Below are 19,252 nucleotides of genomic sequence, written 5' to 3'. Positions count from 1 at the left end.
TTTGTGGAACTGAGTGTTCCAAGGCCATGCACAGATAACATGTAGGATCAGATGATTGGTATACAGTGGATTCAGAAAGTATTCAGACCCCTTGATTTTTTCCCACATTTTGTTACGTTACAGCCTTATTCTAAAATGTATTTTTTTTTATCATGTCCTCATCAATCTACACACAATACCCCATAATGACAAAGCGAAAACAGGTTTTTAAATTTTTTTGCAAATTTATTGAAAATTAAAAAACAGAAATACCTTATTTACATAAGTATTCAGACCCTTTTCTATGAGACTCGTAAGTGAGCTCAGGCGCATCCTGTTTCCACTGATCATCCTTGAGATGTTTCTACAACTTGATTGGAGTCCGCCTATGGCAAAGTCAATTGATTGGACATGATTTGGAAAGGCACACACCTGGCTATATAATGTCCCACAGTTGATGAAAACCTGTTCCAGAGTGCTCAGGACCTCAGACTGGGGTGAAGGTTCACCTTCCAACAGGACAACAACCCTAAGCACACAGCCAAGACAATGCAGGAGTGGCTTCGGGACAAGTCTCTGAATGTCCCTGAGTGGCCCAGTCAAAGCCCGGACTTGAACCGATTGAACATCTCTGGAGAGACCTGAAAGTAGCTGTGCAGCGTTTCTCCCCATCCAACCTGACAAAGCTTGAGAGGATCTGCAGAGAATAATTGGAAAAACTCCCCAAATACAGGTGTGAAAAAGTCAAGGGGTCTGAGTACTTTCCAAATGCACTGAACCAAAATATAAATGCAATATGCAACCATTTCAAAGAATTTACTGAGTTACAGTTCACATAAGGAAATCAGTAAATTGAAATGAATTCATTAGGCCCTAATCTATGGATTTCACATGACTGGGCAGGGTGGCAGCCAGGCCCACCCACTGGGGAGCCAGGCCCAGCCAATCAGAAATCGTTTTTAGTTTGTTTTCCCCCACAAAATGGCTTTATTACAGACAGAAATACGCTTCATCTAGGCCACTTGTGTGTGGTACAACGATGATACATGTTCATTATTGGTGCAACAGGCTGAAAGTTGTAGACTATGGCGTTGTTTCACGTACACAGATCAATGGAGAATCTTCATTGAAAGTGAGAAACCTATGCCTGTCCTTTTCAAGAGGAATGGTAATTTCGAGGATATAAAGCATGAAAATGAATTTATAAAATAACTCAGTGTTGTGGACACTAAAGATAAACACTAAAATATATATGGTGGGAGGGTGAGGGATAATTCCCCTTAGTCAACAAGTAAAAAAGGAGAGTTTCAAATGCGAGCATGTGTTTCTGGGAGCAGAAGTGGAGGGCGTACACAGTTTATGTGCATAATGGCTTAATTCCAGGGTGGGCGTGGTACTTGTAGTCGGGAGGAGGGGTCGGTCACTCCCCCTTGATGCTGCGTATGCAAATCACTTGGTTTTCCGGAGTTCCTTGAACTGTTCAGTCGCAGAATGATGGGGACCGCCGGGCACAAAAGGCACTATAAAAACGTGGAAAATAATAGGATACCTCACTCGTGAGTGTATTCAGCGTAATGCGTGGAAGAGGCAAGCGACGATACCGTTAATCGTGGGTGTTGATGTAAGTATTGTTAAGCTGTCTAATTTAGTTAGGTCATAGTTGCACAGTATACATTGTGACTTGCAGAACTACTTCGCATATACAACTCGTAACTGCATTTTTTTGGTACCTATTTTCTTGTGTAAGCCAGCTTTTGATGTGTTATAGCCTATTCCTCATCATCCTTATTTAATATGGAAAGGTCAATGGTTATTTTAATGCAGCGCGGATGATTTTATGGACCCTGTTGAATAAATATAAAACATTTAGGAACATGTAAACCTGGAAACCGAGTTGACGTTGTGTTTGTTTGAAGGGTTTCTTAGATGGCAATATGTTCTGAATTTAGGCTACTTTTCTTTTTTTTGCTCAATTGTTTTCGATAAGTAATACAATTTCCAATATAGCTTTTTGAACATGTATTCAATATTTAAATTGGCTGCTTTTCATAGGAAGAAAATCCAGCCTCCTTTGTTGTAGTTTATGACGCGGCTGTATGTCCCTTCCCTTGAAAGAGGCTGTGTGAATCACATAGCCCGAGGTAAGAAGGGATTCCAGAGGGATGGTGCTGAACTATTATCTGATGGAGCCCTCTGATGGAGCCCAAAGACGTTAAGAAAAACAATTATACTAAGAAAAGCTATTTACAGTAGGTCTTGTGATTTGCTTGTCTCTGAGATAAGCAACATTACAGAATATTCATATTACTAATTGACAAATATTATTGAAATCCCCATAACCATAGTATAACTGTCCCACCTCCATGTTTCCGGCATGCCAGAATCCATGGGAGTGGGATTGTTTTTAGTGCCAGTGGAGAGAAATGTTGTGCTACCAAAAAGAGTTAAACTGGTTTGATCTGGTCAGTCAGGAAGCCATCCCCCATAGGTTGAGTGGCTTGAAAAGTGTCAGTGTGGTGCCAGCAAACTGCATGGTGACTACTGAGTCACATGGAGAAACCACCAGCAAACAAAGGGGCCCACTTGGATGGTAATAGTCCACTGTTTACTGGACTCTTCACACTCTCGCTTTCTCTATCTACACTCACATTACATTTAGCAGACACTCTTACCCTGAGCAACTTACAGTTGCATTCATCTTAAAAATGAAGGTAGCTAGGCAAGACAACCACATATCAATGTCATAGTAAGGACATTTATATGTAAAAAGCCCAATGCACTTACATGTGAAGTTCATAGGAGTGTCAATATTTTTGAGAAATTAAAGCATATCTACATTTTTTCAACCATTTTCCATAGTAGAACAATTTGAATAAGCAAACGCTTTTGGTCTTGTTTGGTGGTGGAGCTCATTAGAATAATAGACAGTGTGTAGAATAATTATCCACTTCACTTACTGTAGTTCTATAACCAACATATATTTTTTCTAATTCAAGGTGTCATATCATAGCTGACACCCCATTATTTCTGCAGACTTCTTTGAATCATAAAATGTGGTCACATAAAGAACCAAGGTAGTTTTTACCGTCATTCTGTTACCAAACTGAACCTCTGCACTGTTCTTCGTGTTCATTTGTTTTTGTCAAATTTTCAGTGGAAATTGTTCGAAGTAGTAATGGTTTGTTTAACTTTGAAATCAATGGTTTTTGTTTGGCATACATTATAAAGTGAATAAGTGGAGTCTCGGCGTCATTCTGTTACCGTGGAATTACCCAGAAGTAAAACATACTCAATAAATTCACCAGTTAGCCGCTAGTAAGATAAGACACGTGTTTCAATGTCAAAAATGTTTGACCATTATAAATCCTATTTTCCCGCTATCAATAACTTTAACCCCCAAAACCCTAGACCTAACCCTTAAGCTTCAAATAGCATTTGAACAAATTCAGGACGATTTGAACAAGTGATTGCTTTCCTACCTTTTCAGGACATTCAGGTAAAGTGTTAGGACATATGGGGTCCTGATAATGTAGGAAAACAAGTACACACACACACACACACACACACAGAATGAATGGATCCCACCCCCCCTATCTCTCCCCCTCTCTCTTCTCTCTCTTTAAGGATGTAAATGCTATGCAAATGTTGGAATTGGAATTTAAAGAGCACATAAGGATTAACCACTCAGGTGGTCATAATGAGACATTCAACATGTCCTCCTGCAGTTATCTAGCCAGCTATCTGACCACATCCCCGGGATGGTCTTGAACTTGACCTGATTAGTTTGGTCCCCATTTGTAACTTATATGACTCCTACTTCTCATCATCCTTATCAATGTGAATGTAAACATGACCATACAATTCTCACCACATATGGGTGTTGTTTGGGATGTTCCTAAGTGGCAGGGCCAGAGTGGCTGGTCTAGTGGGTCCATGTTTGACCCACCCTCGTAGTCTGAACAGCGTGCTACAGCTAGGGAAAAGGGAAACGTGACATGGACACGTTTTTTTTCTTCTTCAAATAACGGGGAGTTGTGTTGTTTTCAGCTACAATGTGTTGGAGCATATGATAGTCCCTCTCTCAGTGTCACACCAGAGCGCAGCACTGGAGAAAGGAGAATCCTGGCCTTTGTTTGGTTTTGTACGCTCCGTCTCCGTGCAAGGTTCCGCATCAACAACACGTCTTTTCTTCGCCTTACTGTGATCTCTAGTGGTCCATTGGGGTAGCCTTTTGTTTGGACAGTTTTTGTTCATATGTCCGCTAAAGATGCCGATGAAGCTGTTGCTAGAAAATGAAGATGTTGATGGTCAATTGAATTAGAGACCGAGACCTTGAAGTGATTCATTCCAAATGCCTTGGCCTTGTTTTGAGGCTGTATGTGATATAGTTCATGTTCATGTTTGTGTTCGAAATGGGTCATATCATTCCTATACAAAATTGTTTATCAAACATGTATCCATTTTTTTTTATTGTGACCTTACATCTGGCAGCAGAGTTTCACCATAGAAACACCAACTGTATTGTAATAGTAAGTAACTACTAGGATGTGATATCAGACAGTTTTTTAAAACATTGTAAATGTCCTCTTGTCTTCTACACTGCCTTACCATAGACAGCTGCTCCCACGCCTGGTGCGGCAGAGAATAAAGGAAGGGGCCAACAGAGACAAGACCTGGAGTTGTGCGGAGTGTGGCTGGGTTTGGTGATCTTCCTGGAGGACGCATATTACCGTAACACAGAACAGCATAGGAGCCAGCCCCAGGACCAGAGGGGAAGGTAGCAAAAGAGAGGCCAGCAGCACGGCGGTGGCACAGAAGGAATGACACCAGAGGGGAAAAGTCCCAGAGGGGCACCGGTAGCCCCTCCTGATGGAGGCTGGGGATGGATGGTTGTGGCCGGCTGCTTTCTAGTCACCATCTGCACCCGTGCTGTCACTAGGTGAGCCTTTGGAGGTGTGTGTGTGTGTCAGAGGGACTATAGTCCTCAAATCAAATGTTATTGGCCACATACAGATATTTAGCAGATGTTATTGCGGGTGTAGTGAAATGTTTGCGTTCCTAGCTTCAACAGTGCAATAGGATCTAACAATTCACAACAATACACACAAATCTAAAAGTAAAATAGGACGGGAACAATGTTGGAGTGGCATTGACTACAATACAGTAGAATATAATATAAACATATGAAATGAGTAAAACAGTCTGCAAACATTATTAAAGTGACCAGTGATTCAATGTCTATGTACATAGGGCAGCAGCCTCGAAGGTGCAGGGATGAGTAACCGGGTGGAAGTTGGGGAATTGGGTGACACAAGGAGATTGAACTGAACCTTTCACAACTCCTCATTTGACATGTTTGTGACATCGTAGAGTCTCTGGATGAGTTTTGCCCTTGTTGTCTCTTTGCAGAGTATTTGCAAGGTATGTGTTTTGTCCTGACAGATGCTAGGCTCCCATGGTGAGGATTCTTTTGTGTGAAGATAGCTTTGGGATATTCCAGCGGACGGTTGTCGTTGTATGCAACATAAAGTGAAATGAGACATGTTAATGTTGTTATCCTTTCATCTGTTCCATGCATGTCAGGCGGCATCATGTTTCTGTATGATCAGTGTGATCTAACGATCTGTTTTGGGAACCAGCCAGGTTGTGATGAGCCAGTGATTCGTTTAGCCTTTTGTCAGCTCAGGTTAAAAAGGCATGCTTTTAAATCAGACACCGGGACACATAGTCAACTCAGGTTTGGTACCTATTGTGTGTTCCTGTTAGGTATTGTTGAGTCCCTAGTGACAGAATATATTGTTTATGCATAAAAATGCCACTTTTCATGTAGGTGAAGAAGTTACAAGGACTTTATGTATGTATTTTGTGTCACACACTTTAAAAAAGGTCAGACTGGCTAGTAAGATGCTCTTGTTTAAGTTTGATTACTCTGGTACTTGGTAGGTTGGTGAATGCTGCGCTCCCCTGTGTTGGACTGTTCCTCCTTCTCTAGGTAGCTTAAGAGAGAGAATTAAAATTCCACTCTCCACATGTGCTTTGGTCACATGCCATAAGCCTTCACAGTGTAAAAAAAACCTTACATAATTTTTAAACGCTCAGCATGAACAAACTATACAGTCAGCTTAGGTTATTGGTTATTGGGTACCGTGTTGCTGAATGGAACTACTGTAACTCAAACAATTCCTCAACTCTATTCCTCAACTCTCGATTCCTGAACTATATTAATCAAATCTATTCCTGAACTATATTAATCAAATCTATTCCTGAACTATTTTAATCAAATCTATTCCTGAACTATATTAATCAAATCTATTCCTGAACTATATTAATCAAATCTATTCCTGAACTATATTAATCAAATCTATTCCTGAACTATATTAATCAAATCTATTCCTGAACTATATTAATCAAATCTATTCCTGAACTATATTAATCAAATCTATTCCTGAACTATATTAATCAAATCTATTCCTGAACTATATTAATTAAATCTATTCCTGAACTATTTTAATCAAATCTATTCCTGAACTATTTTAATCAAATCTATTCCTGAACTATTTTAATCAAATCTATTCCTCAACTCATCCCGTATTTAGTGTTTTGATTTAATCGGGTTTTTCTTTGGGGATTCGTGTCAGTGCACTTAAATTCAGTCACTGGTCTTAATTTCTAAATTGAATCGACAAAGCTCATTGTTGTGTCATTCACTGAGGATACAAATATTAAGAACACCTGCTATTTCTATGACAGACTGACCAGGTGAATTAAGGTGAAAGCTATGATCCCTTATTGATGTCACTTGTTAAATCCACTTCAATCAGTGTAGACGAAGGGGAGGAGACAGGTTAAATAATAATTGTTAAGCCTTGAGACAATTCAAATCAAATCACATTTTATTTGTCACATGCACGTGTTTAGCAGATGTTATTGCGGGTCTGACGGAATGCTTGTGTTTCTAGCTCCAACAGTACAGTAATATCTAACAATTTCACAACAATACACACAAATCTAAAGTAAAGGAGGGGAATTAAGAATATGTAAATATTTGGGCGAGCAATGTCAGAGCGGCGTAGACTAAGATACAGTAGAATAAGATAGCATACAGTATATACATATGAGATGAGTAATGCAAAATATGTAAATATATTAAAGTGACTGGTGTTCCATTATTAAAGTGGCCAGTGATGATTTCAAGTCTATGTATGTAGGGCAGCAGCCTCTCATGTGCTTAGTGATGGCAGAGACGTGGATTGTGTTTGTGTGCCATTCAGATGGTGAATGGGAAAGACAAAACATTTAAGTACCTTTGAACAGGGTATGGTAGTAGGTGCCAGGCGCACCGGTTTGAGTGTGTAAAGAACTGCAACACTGCTGGGATTTTTACGCTCAACAGTTTCCCATGTGTATCAAGAATGGTCTACCACCCAAAGGACATCCAACCAACTTGACACAACTGTGAGAAGCATTGGAGTCAACATCCCTGTGGAACGCTTTTGACACCTTGTAGAGTCCATGCCCTGACGAGTTAAGGCTGTTCTGAGGGCAAAAGGGTCTCAATATTAGGAAGGTGTTCCTAAAGTTTTTTACACTCAGTGTATATACTATGTCCATGTCAAATAATCCAGTCCAGTCCTATACCTGCAAATATCCCGAAGAACAGTTTGCCAGTGTAATGTTGAAACTCACACTGTTCTTTCTCCTTTTTATTTTTAGATGTGTGTCAATCTTCTTTGTGGAGTTCCAGGTGCACTTTGGTCGGGACTACTCTGGCACGGCCTGGATACACTCGCTAGTCGACTGCACCACCTTCCTCTTTGGTGAGAGTCAGCCATGACTAGAGGATTTCCTTACCAGCAATTTGAACACCTGGAGTGTCCCTTTTTATTCAATGAAACTGTATTCATGTATTTATTGTCTGGGTTTGATTAATTCTCAAGCTATTTATAATTATCTCTGGGGCCTGAGGAAATTCTACCTCCATAGATTCTGTTAGCTATAAAAGGAGCAGAAACAGATCCACAAGCATAAAAGCACAGATTAAGTGTACTAGTAGTGCACTTTATACTCACAATAAATTAAAAAGCAATATATGCCCCTAATAATTCTGATTGGGAGGTAGCGTATTATGATAAGAAATACCCGAACATACGCCTTTCCTTATCAGGAAAAGGCAAATCTTGATGCATCTGATGTGTAACACAGAAATCCGGACCCAGTTCTCTTTGCATGAACATTATGCTGTGATTAGGACTGCCCAAGGAGACTCCAAATAACTAATTTCTGAAGAAGAAAAAAAGATAGTTTTCTTCCCGACGTAATAGACAATGTATTATAAAATGTGTGGTTTGCATCACCTCTTATATATCACATGAACATTTCAAGTGACGACACTTCGCCAAAAATTAATATAATTCTTTGAAAATTTACTCAGGCGTCTCTGGATATATTGTGAGCATTTTGCATGCATTGAATCTCAGACATGCACATTTTGACAAATACTAGACCTTCGGTGGAGCAGATTTCCGTTTTTACAGGCTGGTGAAATCAGCCATTTTCATGTGTAATTACAAAGATCGGCCACCAGGTAGTGCCAAAAGTGTTTATTAGGATCTCTTTGTTTATTAGGATCTCTTTCAGCCCAATTCTGATATTTTTTCCACACTAATTAATCCTTTGATTAATCAGATCTTTACACATCAGATATTTTTTGTGCTGATCTGATTGGCCAAAAAAACAATTTGTGAAAGAAATATCAGAATGAACCTGAGTAATTAAAAATAGTGTTTTCTTTTTATGTATTGTTCATATACAGATAATTTACCAGGTGTTTAAAAACATTGTGGCATAAGACATTGTGACATATATAAGACATCGGGCTTTAAGGGTGAAAAGGAAAACAAACCGATTCACAAGCACAAAACCACACACTAATTCAGATTAGTACACAGCATACAGAGCATTTGGAAAGTATTTAGACCCCTTGACTATTTCTAAATTTTGTTACATTGTAGCCTTATTCTAAAAATGATAAATAGTTTCCCCCCTCATCAATCTACACAAAATACCCTATAATGACAAAGCAAAAACAGTTAAAAAAACAACATTTTTGCAAATGTATTAAAAATTAAAACTTAAACATGACATTTACATAAGTATTCAGACCCTTAACTCAGTACTTTCTTGAAGCACCTTTGGCAGCGATTACAGCCTCAAGTCTTCTTGGGTTTGACGCTACAAGTGTGGCACACCTGTATTTGGGGAGTTTATCTCATTCTTCTCTGCAGATCCTCTCAAGCTCTATCAGGTTGGATGGGGAGCGTCGCTGCACAGCTATTTTCATGTCTCCCCAGAGATGTTCGATCAGGTTCAAGTCTGGGCTCTGGCTGGGCCAATCAAGGACATACAGATTCTTGTCCCGAAGCCACTCCTGCATTGTCTTAGCTGTGTGCTTGGGGTCGTTGTCCTAATGGAAGGTGAACCCTTGCCCCAGTGTGAGGTCCTGAGCACTCTGGAGCAGGTTTTCATTAAGGATCTCTCTGTACTTTGCTCTGTTTATCTTTCCCTTGATCCTGACTAGTCTCCCAGTCCCTGCAGCTGAAAAACATCCCCACAGCATGATGCTGCCACAACCATGCTTGACTCTTGGCATTCAAGTCAAAGAGTTCAATCTTGGTTTCATCAGACCAGAGAATCTTGTTTCTCATGGTCTGAGTCCTTTAGGTGCCTTTTGGCAAACTCCAAGCGGGCTGTCATGTGATTTTTTACTGAGGAGTGGTTTCTGTCTGGCCACTCTACCATAAAGGCCTGGTTGGTGGAATGCTACAGAGATGGTTGTCCTTCTGGAAGGTTCTCCCTTCTCCACAGAGGAACTCTGGAGCTCTGTCAGAGTGACCATCAGGTTCCTGGTCACCTCCCTGACCAAAACCCTTCTCACCCAATTGCTCATTTTGGACGGGTGGCCAGCTTTAGGAAGAGTCTTCTTCCATTTTAAGAATGATGGAGGCCACTGTGTTCTTGGGGACCTTCAATGATGCAGACATCATGTCCAATCAATTACATTTACCACAGGTGGACTCCAATCAAGTTATATAAACATCTCAAGGATGATCACTAGAAATAGGATGCACCTGAGCTCAATTTCAAGTCTCATAGCAAACGCATTTACATTCTGTAAATGTGATATTTTGTTTTTTTAACTTAAAAAAATGTCTAAACCTGTTTTTGCTTTGTCATTATGGGGTATTGGGTGTAGATTGATGAGGAAAATGCTTTGTTTAATCCATTTTAGAATAAGGCTGTAAAATAACAAAATGTGGAAAAAGGGAAGGGGTTTGAATACGTTCCAAATGCACTGTATATGCCCAATAACCTCAAAAGAACATGTGCTCTTAATAAGTAAGATTAGAAGATGGACCATTATGATAAGTTGTCCCCAGGAGTGACTTTGGAATCATGGGGATAAGTGGAGGTCGGTGCTGTGATAGAGACTGACACATTCAACACCGGCTTGCACTCTCTTGCTAGTATCTATCTGATCTAGGGTGTAATCATTAGTCCAACAGTTGCAAATCTGAGTTTCTGTTGGGCAAATTCAGGTATGTTTATCCCCTTTTCGTTCCATTTGCTTCCGTTTAAGAAAGGTTTTTCAACAGAATCAGCAGAATGAATGCACCCTTGATCACACGCAGACAGTTCACTTTCATAGCAGCCACATAAACAGCATGATCACTTTGCTCGTTGTGTATATATAATTCCTTCTCGCAACTATCTATGCGCTCTCCTCTCACCTTTTCCCTTCACAACACATCAGCTGTCAGTGACCAGGCAAAAAAATCTTCCCAAGTCAAACCATATCATGACTGCTAACCGCTACACACAGCCTACATTGTCATAGTCAACATAGCTACTAGAACTAATGCGTTAGTAACCCCACTACAATTATCCTGTGTGGCTCAATTGGTAGAGCATGGTTCTTGCAACACCAGGGTTGTGGGTTTGATTCCCACAGAGGGACCAGTATGGAAAGAAAAGTATGAAAATGTCTGCCCTCACTACTGTAAGTTGCTCTGGATAAGAGTGTCTACTAAAATGTTAAAAATCATGCAGTGCAGTTTAGTAGTTACATTGGCAGGCCCTGGTGGCAATAAATGAATAAATGCTTACCTTGACTTGGAAGAGTTCCAGTGTTGGATAGTCAGCTAGCTAACATAGCATCCCTCTCTGTTTGAGTAGGCTAAACTAGCTAGCTAAGTGAACATTTTAAAAAAATACAACGAAATATCTGTCTCTTCATTTGTTCAACTATTGTCTTTCTCTCTCTTTGAGTCAACTACTCACCACATTTTATGCACTGCAGTGCTAGCTAGCTGTAGCTTCTGCTTTCAGTACTAGATTCATTCTCTGATCCTTTGATTGGGTGAACACCATGTCAGTTCATGCTGCAAGAGCTCTGTTACATTGCAGGACATCCTCCGGAAGTTGTCATAATTACTGTGTAAGTCCATGAGCCTCCTAGGTTTTGTATTGCAGTCAATGTACGCAGAGGAGGACAGAAGCTAGGGCTCTTCCAGCTGCACCATAGTGCTACCCAGCAGAGTGCTGTTGAGGCTACTGTAGACCTTCATTGCAAACCAGTGTGTTTTAATCAAATATTTGGTGACATGAAAATATTGAGTATAGTTTTATCTAAAAAGGATAACTTTAAAAAAAATGTTTCACTATTTGTATTTTTATGAAATTCACTGAGGAGGATGGTCCTCCCCTTTCTCCTCTGAGGAGCCTCCACTGATGGGGATTCCACAGCCCCTTGGAAACAGCTGTTGGTGATAAGAGATCTAGGGAAAGATAATAATGTTTTTAGCCATATTGAGACTAAAGTCTCTTTTGAAAATGAGCTGTGCACAATACAAAAATGAACACATCAATAGGCAATTATAGATAAACATAAATATAGACATTAAATACACATTAAGATACAAAACACAGTCAATTAAAACAAACACATTCTTCATTATAAAAATCCTCTCTCAGCTGTATGACTTGCCCTAGGGACACAAAAGTATCCAATCGAAAGCTAGTTTGTTTTTTTGCCACTTAGGTTGTTTTGAACAGGCTGGTATCCATCCTGAGGCACTTTTTACTGATATTTAAGGATTTACATCAAATAATTCAACTTGGCCCCGATTTATCATTCGCCTGGACTTACAGAACATCTGTGCCAGAGTTTGTTTGACTTTTACAAGTGGTTGTTTAATGAACCACTCACAGTTTCACTGTACTGGCCGTGTGTTCTTAGACTTGCATGGCTTAATCTTTGAGTCAAACATTTACTACTGGCCTGCTCTGAACTTTCATGTCAATAACCGACTCGATGTGTATTACAGTGGATTGAGTCTCAACTACATCCCATCCAAGCGATAAGTCGGTCACATTTTCCTCTTGATGTGAGGATGATAACTTTGTCTATGTACTGTTTTTTTCCAGCTCCTCTTGGCAGCTTCATCGGGAACCGTCTGTCCACCCAAGCCACTGTGATCATGGGAGGTGTCCTGTCCTCTGCCGGCCTGATCCTCAGCTCCTTTGCCACCAGTCTGGAGTACCTCTACCTCACCCTGGGCGTCCTCACAGGTATGCCCCTGTCTCTCACTGGAGATGTCATCACATTGTTTAGGACATTGGCACAAGAGGATGCTGTTGCATTATGGATACTTGTGTTGAATCTAATGACAGAACGCAACTGCAGCTGCCATGACTCCATCCCCAACTCTCTTCTCGTAGGGTTGGGATTTGCCCTCAGCTACACTCCAGCGGTGGCCATGGTTGGGTCCTATTTCAACGAGAGGAAAGCACTGGCCTATGGGATGGCAATGTCTGGGACTGGGATTGGGACCTTCATCCTGGCACCTGCTGTGCATCTCCTGATTGAACATTACTCCTGGAGGGGGGCCTTGCTGATTCTGGGAGGGTTTGTGTCCAACCTGTGTGTCTGCGGGGCCCTTATGAGGCCCCTGGTGCCTAAAGGTAGAGGACAGAGGTGGCACAAGACAGCAGAGCTTGAGAATGGGTATGCCATCCCACCGGTGGATGCCAAGCTAGCAGAAGGGAAGGTAATGGACACAACACTTCCAGGCTTAAAGCCGTTGGACCCAAATACAGAGGTTGTGAATGTAACAGATGTTAAGCTTGAAACTGATAAACTTGCAGAAATTAAACTCACTGAAATGAAACTAGCAGAGGCACTCCTTGCGAATGTACAGCTAGCTGACTCGAGGCTGGCAGACATGACGATAGTAGAGGGCATGGTTGTGAATGTGAATAGCGTGCTAACAGAGAAAATGCTTGAAGAGATCAAGCTAGCGGATCAAAATCTAGCCAACGGGAAGCTGAAGGACATTAAACTAATGGAGAACCTTGTCATCGGTAGCCAGCTTGCTGATGTTAAGCCTGTAGACACAAAGGTTGCCGATGCAAAACTAGCAGAGTTAGTAGATGCCAAGGTTCTGGCTGGCCTGGCTGCCCCTGGGCCAATTGGTCCCCTGGCGGGGCCTAAGCTGGGAGGGTGCCTCTGTCTTCAGTCAATGGAGGAGTTTAGCTTCCTGCTGATGCCTGACTTCATGCTGCTGTCCGTGTCCTTCCTGTTCCTGGCGTACGGCTGCAGTGTGCCCTTTGCCTATCTGGTGCCTTATGCCCTCAGTGTGGGCGTGGAGCACCAGCAGGCTGCCTTCCTCATGTCCATCCTGGGGGTCACCGGAATCGTAGGAAACATCACGTTCAGCTGGCTCACTGACAGGAAGTATGTTACATATACAGAATAGTTTGCACCCCCCCACACACACATTTTCTATAGCCTCACCCAAATAGACTGTAGCCATAGTCAAAATATTTGTCATGATGCTTTCAAAACTATGGTCTTGGGCCTGTCACACACTGTATGCATACTGCCAGCTGTAACATACTGCCAGCTAAGTCTGCGTTTCCCTCTTGTAGGTGTGTGAAGAAGTACCGGAAAGTGAGCTTCATGTTTGCTGTGGGTATGGAGGGTCTCTCCTGCCTCCTGATTCCTCTGCTACGTTCCTTCACCCTGCTGGTGCCTTTCTCCATGCTCTATGGCTATTTTGATGGTGCCTACTCTGCCCTCATACCAGTGGTGACGTCTGACTTGGTGGGCTCATCGTACCTATCCTCAGCCCTGGGTGTGGTCAACTTCTTACATGCCATACCCTACCTGGTTAGCCCACCAATAGGAGGTGAGGATGAGGAGAGAACACTTCAATACTAACACACATAGTGCATGTACATACACAATTTTCAAATTGCACATCTTGATTCTGAATATCATGATTCCATCGTTCTCAGTATGTTATAGTCTGTACTTTGTTGTTGGTATGAAACTTCCTGTTGAAATTCCCAGCCTAACTCTTTCTCTTGGTTTCAGGCTGGTTGGTGGACTGGACTGGTGACTATACTGCAGCATTCTTCCTCAGTGGATTCTCTCTTATCCTCAGCTCACTCTTTCTGGCTACTGTCATGCTGATCCAACGATGCTGGGGACCACAAACATTCTCCACCAGCGATGCCGATTCAACGTTCGCCTCCTTGAAGAATGGCCAAATGGATCTACCAACATACAAGGCAGCACATGACGAACCAAAGCTAGCAGGGACCGTCCCTGCATGTTGAGACATTTTTGTAAGCATTTTTTATTGAGTGAGTGGATGTTACTGTAATACCAAAGTGTGTTGTTCCTTAATGGAAGCAAAACAATAATGTTCCAGGAACAACAAAATGCAGTTATTCCTGTCAACGTGAACTTGTGAAAATCCTATAACACCATCACAAATTCTGTGTTGATTACCAGTCAGGAAAAGTTACTCTATTTTTATTTTTTAAATAAAAGTTGAGTAAGAATTGGTGGCTCTGTAGAATAACACATCACTTAGTACCAGTGTTTGTTTGTTTATTATTTTGAAGATTATGACTACATTAAACATGCAATGTAACACCAAAGTTATGCAATAATAACATATACATTTGTGTATAACATTAAATATATTGCACTAAAATTCACTGAAGAGAAGCTATTTGTACTGGGCATTTCCATGTAAAAGGACCCATGAGCACCAACATGTGAAGTGCATGGGAGCATGTCAAATGAAAGCTAAGAGTCTATCTTCTTGAGAAAGTAAGGCATATTTACGTTTCCAACCATTTTCCATCCTAAAAATCAGCAAAGGCTTTGATTTCTGGTCAGATGGAAAAAGTCTTAAAATGTCTTAGAAATACTGTGCATCAAAACACAGAATTTGAACCAATCACTGAGATCTATGTTTCACAAGTTTGGATAGCACAGTACAGTACACAGTACAGTGAAGCACAGTAGAGTACAGTACAGAAAAGTATAGTTCGGTACAGTAGAGTACACTATAGTCTACTCTAGGACACTATAGTGTAATATAGTATAATATATTGAACTGTACTCTACTGTGCTGTACTGTGATGTTCAAACTTGTGAAACATAGATCTCAGTGATTGATTCAGATTTGGTCTGGTCCAGACCAACCAAATGTTGTCTTGTTTGGGGGCAGAGCTCCTTAGAATAATAGCCAGTGTGTAGGATAATACCCAAACATGCAAAATTAGGATATTGCATAATTCTACCTTTGTGTACCTATTCAGGATACATCATCATGAAGAGAATGACATGCATATCCATAATTATGCATTTCTGTGTTGTACAGATCAGGGACTCATGCTGTAATTACCATTACCATAATTCCGTTACCAGATGTAAATCCACTTCACTTATTGTAGTTCAATAACCAAAATATTTTTCCCCCAAGCTCAAGGTGTCATGTCAGAGATATTTAACAGTTTTGGGAAAACTGAGGGTGATTTTGAAACTTTAAAATTAATGGTTTTTCTTTGGCATACATTCTAATGCAGAGAATCTGAATCAAAGCGTAATTCCGTTATCGTGGAATTGCTCTATTGTGGTTGGACGCATCACTTTGTAGTGTTGTTCACAAAGTGCGTTATAAACCTACACTGTGAAATATGGACTTGTGTTTCACATATACTAATACTAAGATGTCATTCAAGACCAAACAGAGCAATGGATGTTCAAAAGGTGCCCCCCCCCCCCAAAAAAAACAAGTGATCAATGATTCCTTCACCTGCTGCTGTGTTTGAAAATATGAGTTGAGATGTATCCATATTTTGAAAGAGAAGAATGTGTTGTTTGTTTTTGCACATTAATGCCTACAGGGACAAAAATACCATGAATGCCTACTTTTCCTATGTGTTTATCTTCACCTTTTCTAATGACATATGTTTATCAATTGAAAAACATGAATATGATGCCTTGTTGGGTTGCCGTCAAGCAGCACAGTCAATATTTGTACTATCGTAGAGAGTTATAATGACAGTCTTGAGTCTTCCTCTGAAAGTTCAGAACTTTTTTCTAGTTTTAAATTGTTTAAACATGTTATTATGTTGAACATACATCTATTGGTTATTTGTCTGACGATGTGGTGTTGAGATAAAGCAAATTGATGTTCATTCGGGGAACTGTCTCATTTGTCATGTGTTCTATTTCTAATAATAATCCCACTCTAGTACAGACTTCTGTCAAGTATCCTTAATACTGGCATCTGATTAATATTGAACTTTAAGACTATTTTTATTTTATATTTAACAAGGCAAGTCAATTAAGAACAAATTCTTATTTACAATGACAGCCTACCCCAGACAACACTGGTCACCACTCTATGGGACTCCCAATCACAGCCAGATGTGATGCAGCCTGGATTCAAACCAGGGACTGTAGTGACACCTCTTGCATTGAGATGCAGTGCCTTAGAACACTGTGCCACTCGGGAGCCCTGGATCTCTGGAAAATACAGCCATAGATGACAGAGAGACAAAATAAACTTGCTATACTAGCCCAAGCATGCCATGTGTGACACCTTGCATAGATATACTGTACCGTTTCTGCTAAATATAAAACGGTATTGTTTACTTCACTTTCCACATTACAAAAAGCAATATCTCCATCTAGTGGTGTACATCTAACATAACAGTCTATATTAACCATTGTTGACAAATAACAGATGATGAGTATTGATTTTCTGGGTACTTACAGGTACTTACAGGTACTTCGGTCGTCAGTTGAACAGTGTTTCTTCCGACACATTGGTGCGGCTGGCTTCCGGGTTAAGCGGACGGGTGTTAAGGAGCACAGTTCAGTTTGGCGGGTCAAGTTTCGGAGGACGCGTGACTCGACATTCACTTCTCCAGAGCCCATTGGGGAGTTGCAGCGATGAGACAAGAACGTAATTGGATATGACGAAAGTGGGGAAAAATCTATAAATAAAAGTGACAATTGGGTACTTTTTCCACCACTGCTTATGTGAGTTGACTTGTTGTGTGTGTGGATTGGCTTGCTCGAGCTGATGTGTGTATTTATGTGGGTGCGAGAGCGGGTGTTTGTCAGGTTGGTGTGAAAGCGGGTGTTTGTCATGTCGGTGTGAGAGCGGGTGTTTGTCAGGTTAGTGTGAAAGCAGGTGTTTGTCAGGTTGGTGTGAGAGCGGGTGTTTGTCAGGTCGGTGTGAGAGCGGGTGTTTGTCAGGTTGGTATGAGAGTCGGTGTTTGTCAGGTCGGTGTGAGAGTCGGTGTTTTTCAGGTCGGTGTGAGAGTCGGTGTTTGTCAGGTCGGTGTGAGAGTCGGTGTTTTTCAGGTCGGTGTGAGAGTCGGTGTTTGTCAGGTCGGTGTGAGAGGGTGTGTTTGTCAGGTCGGTGTGAGAGTCGGTGTTTGTCAGGTCGGTGTGAAAGTGGGTGTTTGTCAGGTCGGTGTGAGAGTCTGTGTTTGTCAGGTCGGTATGAGAGTCTGTGTTTGTCAGGTCGGTGTGAGAGTCTGTGTTTGTCAGGTTGGTATGAAAGTGGGTGTTTGTCAGGTCGGTGTGAGAGTCTGTGTTTGTCAAGTCGGTGTGAGAGTCGGTGTTTGTCAGGTCGGTGTGAGAGTCTGTGTTTGTCAGGTCGGTGTGAGAGTCTGTGTTTGTCAGGTCGGTGTGAGAGTCGGTGTTTGTCAAGTCGGTGTGAGAGTCGGTGTTTGTCAGGTCGGTGTGAGAGCAGGGGTTTGTCATGTCGGTGAGAGAGCGGGGGTTTGTCAGGTCGGTGTGAAAGCGGGTGTTTGTCAGGTCGGTGTGAGAGGGGGTGTTTGTCAGGTTGGTGTGAGAGCAGGGGTTTGTCAGGTCGGTGTGAGAGCGGGTGTTTGTCAGGTTGGTGTGAGAGAAAGTGTTTGTCAGGTCGGTGTGAGAGGGGGTGTTTGTCAGGTTGGTGTGAGAGCAGGGGTTTGTCAGGTCGGTGTGAGAGCGGGGGTTTGTCAGGTTGGTGTGAGAGCGGGTGTTTGTCAGGTTGGTGTGAGAGAAAGTGTTTGTCAGGTCGGTGTGAGAGCCGAGGTTTGTCAGGTTGGTGTGAGAGCGGGTGTTTGTCAGGTTGGTGTGAGAGAAAGTGTTTGTCAGGTCGGTGTGAGAGCGGGGGTTTGTCAGGTTGGTGTAGGTTTGGCTGTTGGGTTTGGCTCAGGGTGTTGACTTGAGTTGACTTGATGTGATGTGTGTGCGTCAGGTGGTTGATGTTTGAGTGTGTGTCATGGTGCTGGTCTGGGTTAGTGTGTTGCTGTGTTTGTGTGTTAGGCTGTTGGCTTGGATGGCCTGCAGTGTCCTGGTGCATTTCTGTGGGATTGGACGCTTTCTAGTCACCAGTTGAAGTTGTTGTAGCTGAGAGAGAGAACTGACAAAGGACATCTGAATGAGCGTCGTTAAGGCAAGAGAGAAGGCAATGTGAGTAAGAGGAGAAAATACATTAGTTTTAGGATATGAATGTTGAAGGGGTATCTGGGTATTTGATCACCGCCACTCTGCTTCTCCACTTCTTGAATGGAGGGACCATGGACACGCCCACAAACCCTCTCTGACTCGGGTACTTCTCATAAGGCAGAATGATCCAGGAAGCAGAAACACACTCAGAATTTAGAAAAACTACCCAGATGACCTCACTGCAGTTCACAGATGACCTCACTGCAGTTCACAGAAGACCTCACTGCAAATCACAGACGACCTCACTGCAGTTCACAGACGACCTCACTGCAGTTCACAGATGACCTCACCGCGGTTCACAAACTCACCGCAGTTCACAGACGAACTCACTGCAGTTCAGACAACCTTACCGCAGTTCACAGACAAACTCACCGCAGTTCGCAGACGACCTCACCGCAGTTC

The 19,252-nt window shown here is 41.8% G+C and overlaps 1 protein-coding gene across 1 annotated transcript; it reads left to right on the top strand.

The window, feature by feature from the left end:
• The first annotated feature begins 1,447 nt into the window (after positions 1–1,447).
• On the top strand, positions 1,448–16,545 carry LOC129836487 (monocarboxylate transporter 12-B-like). Its single transcript, XM_055902756.1, has 7 exons — positions 1,448–1,600; positions 4,593–4,918; positions 7,693–7,796; positions 12,463–12,606; positions 12,757–13,771; positions 13,966–14,225; positions 14,414–16,545. Exons 2-7 carry the CDS (start codon positions 4,800–4,802, stop codon positions 14,656–14,658), a joined length of 1,887 nt encoding a protein of 628 aa, XP_055758731.1. The 5' UTR covers positions 1,448–1,600; positions 4,593–4,799; the 3' UTR covers positions 14,659–16,545.
• The last annotated feature ends 2,707 nt before the right edge of the window (positions 16,546–19,252 follow it).

Source organism: Salvelinus fontinalis, chromosome 37, assembly GCF_029448725.1.
Source record: "Salvelinus fontinalis isolate EN_2023a chromosome 37, ASM2944872v1, whole genome shotgun sequence".
Classification (NCBI taxonomy): Eukaryota; Metazoa; Chordata; class Actinopteri; order Salmoniformes; family Salmonidae; genus Salvelinus; species Salvelinus fontinalis.
Note: the sequence above shows the minus strand (reverse complement) of the source record. Positions and strands in the feature narration are given on the sequence as shown.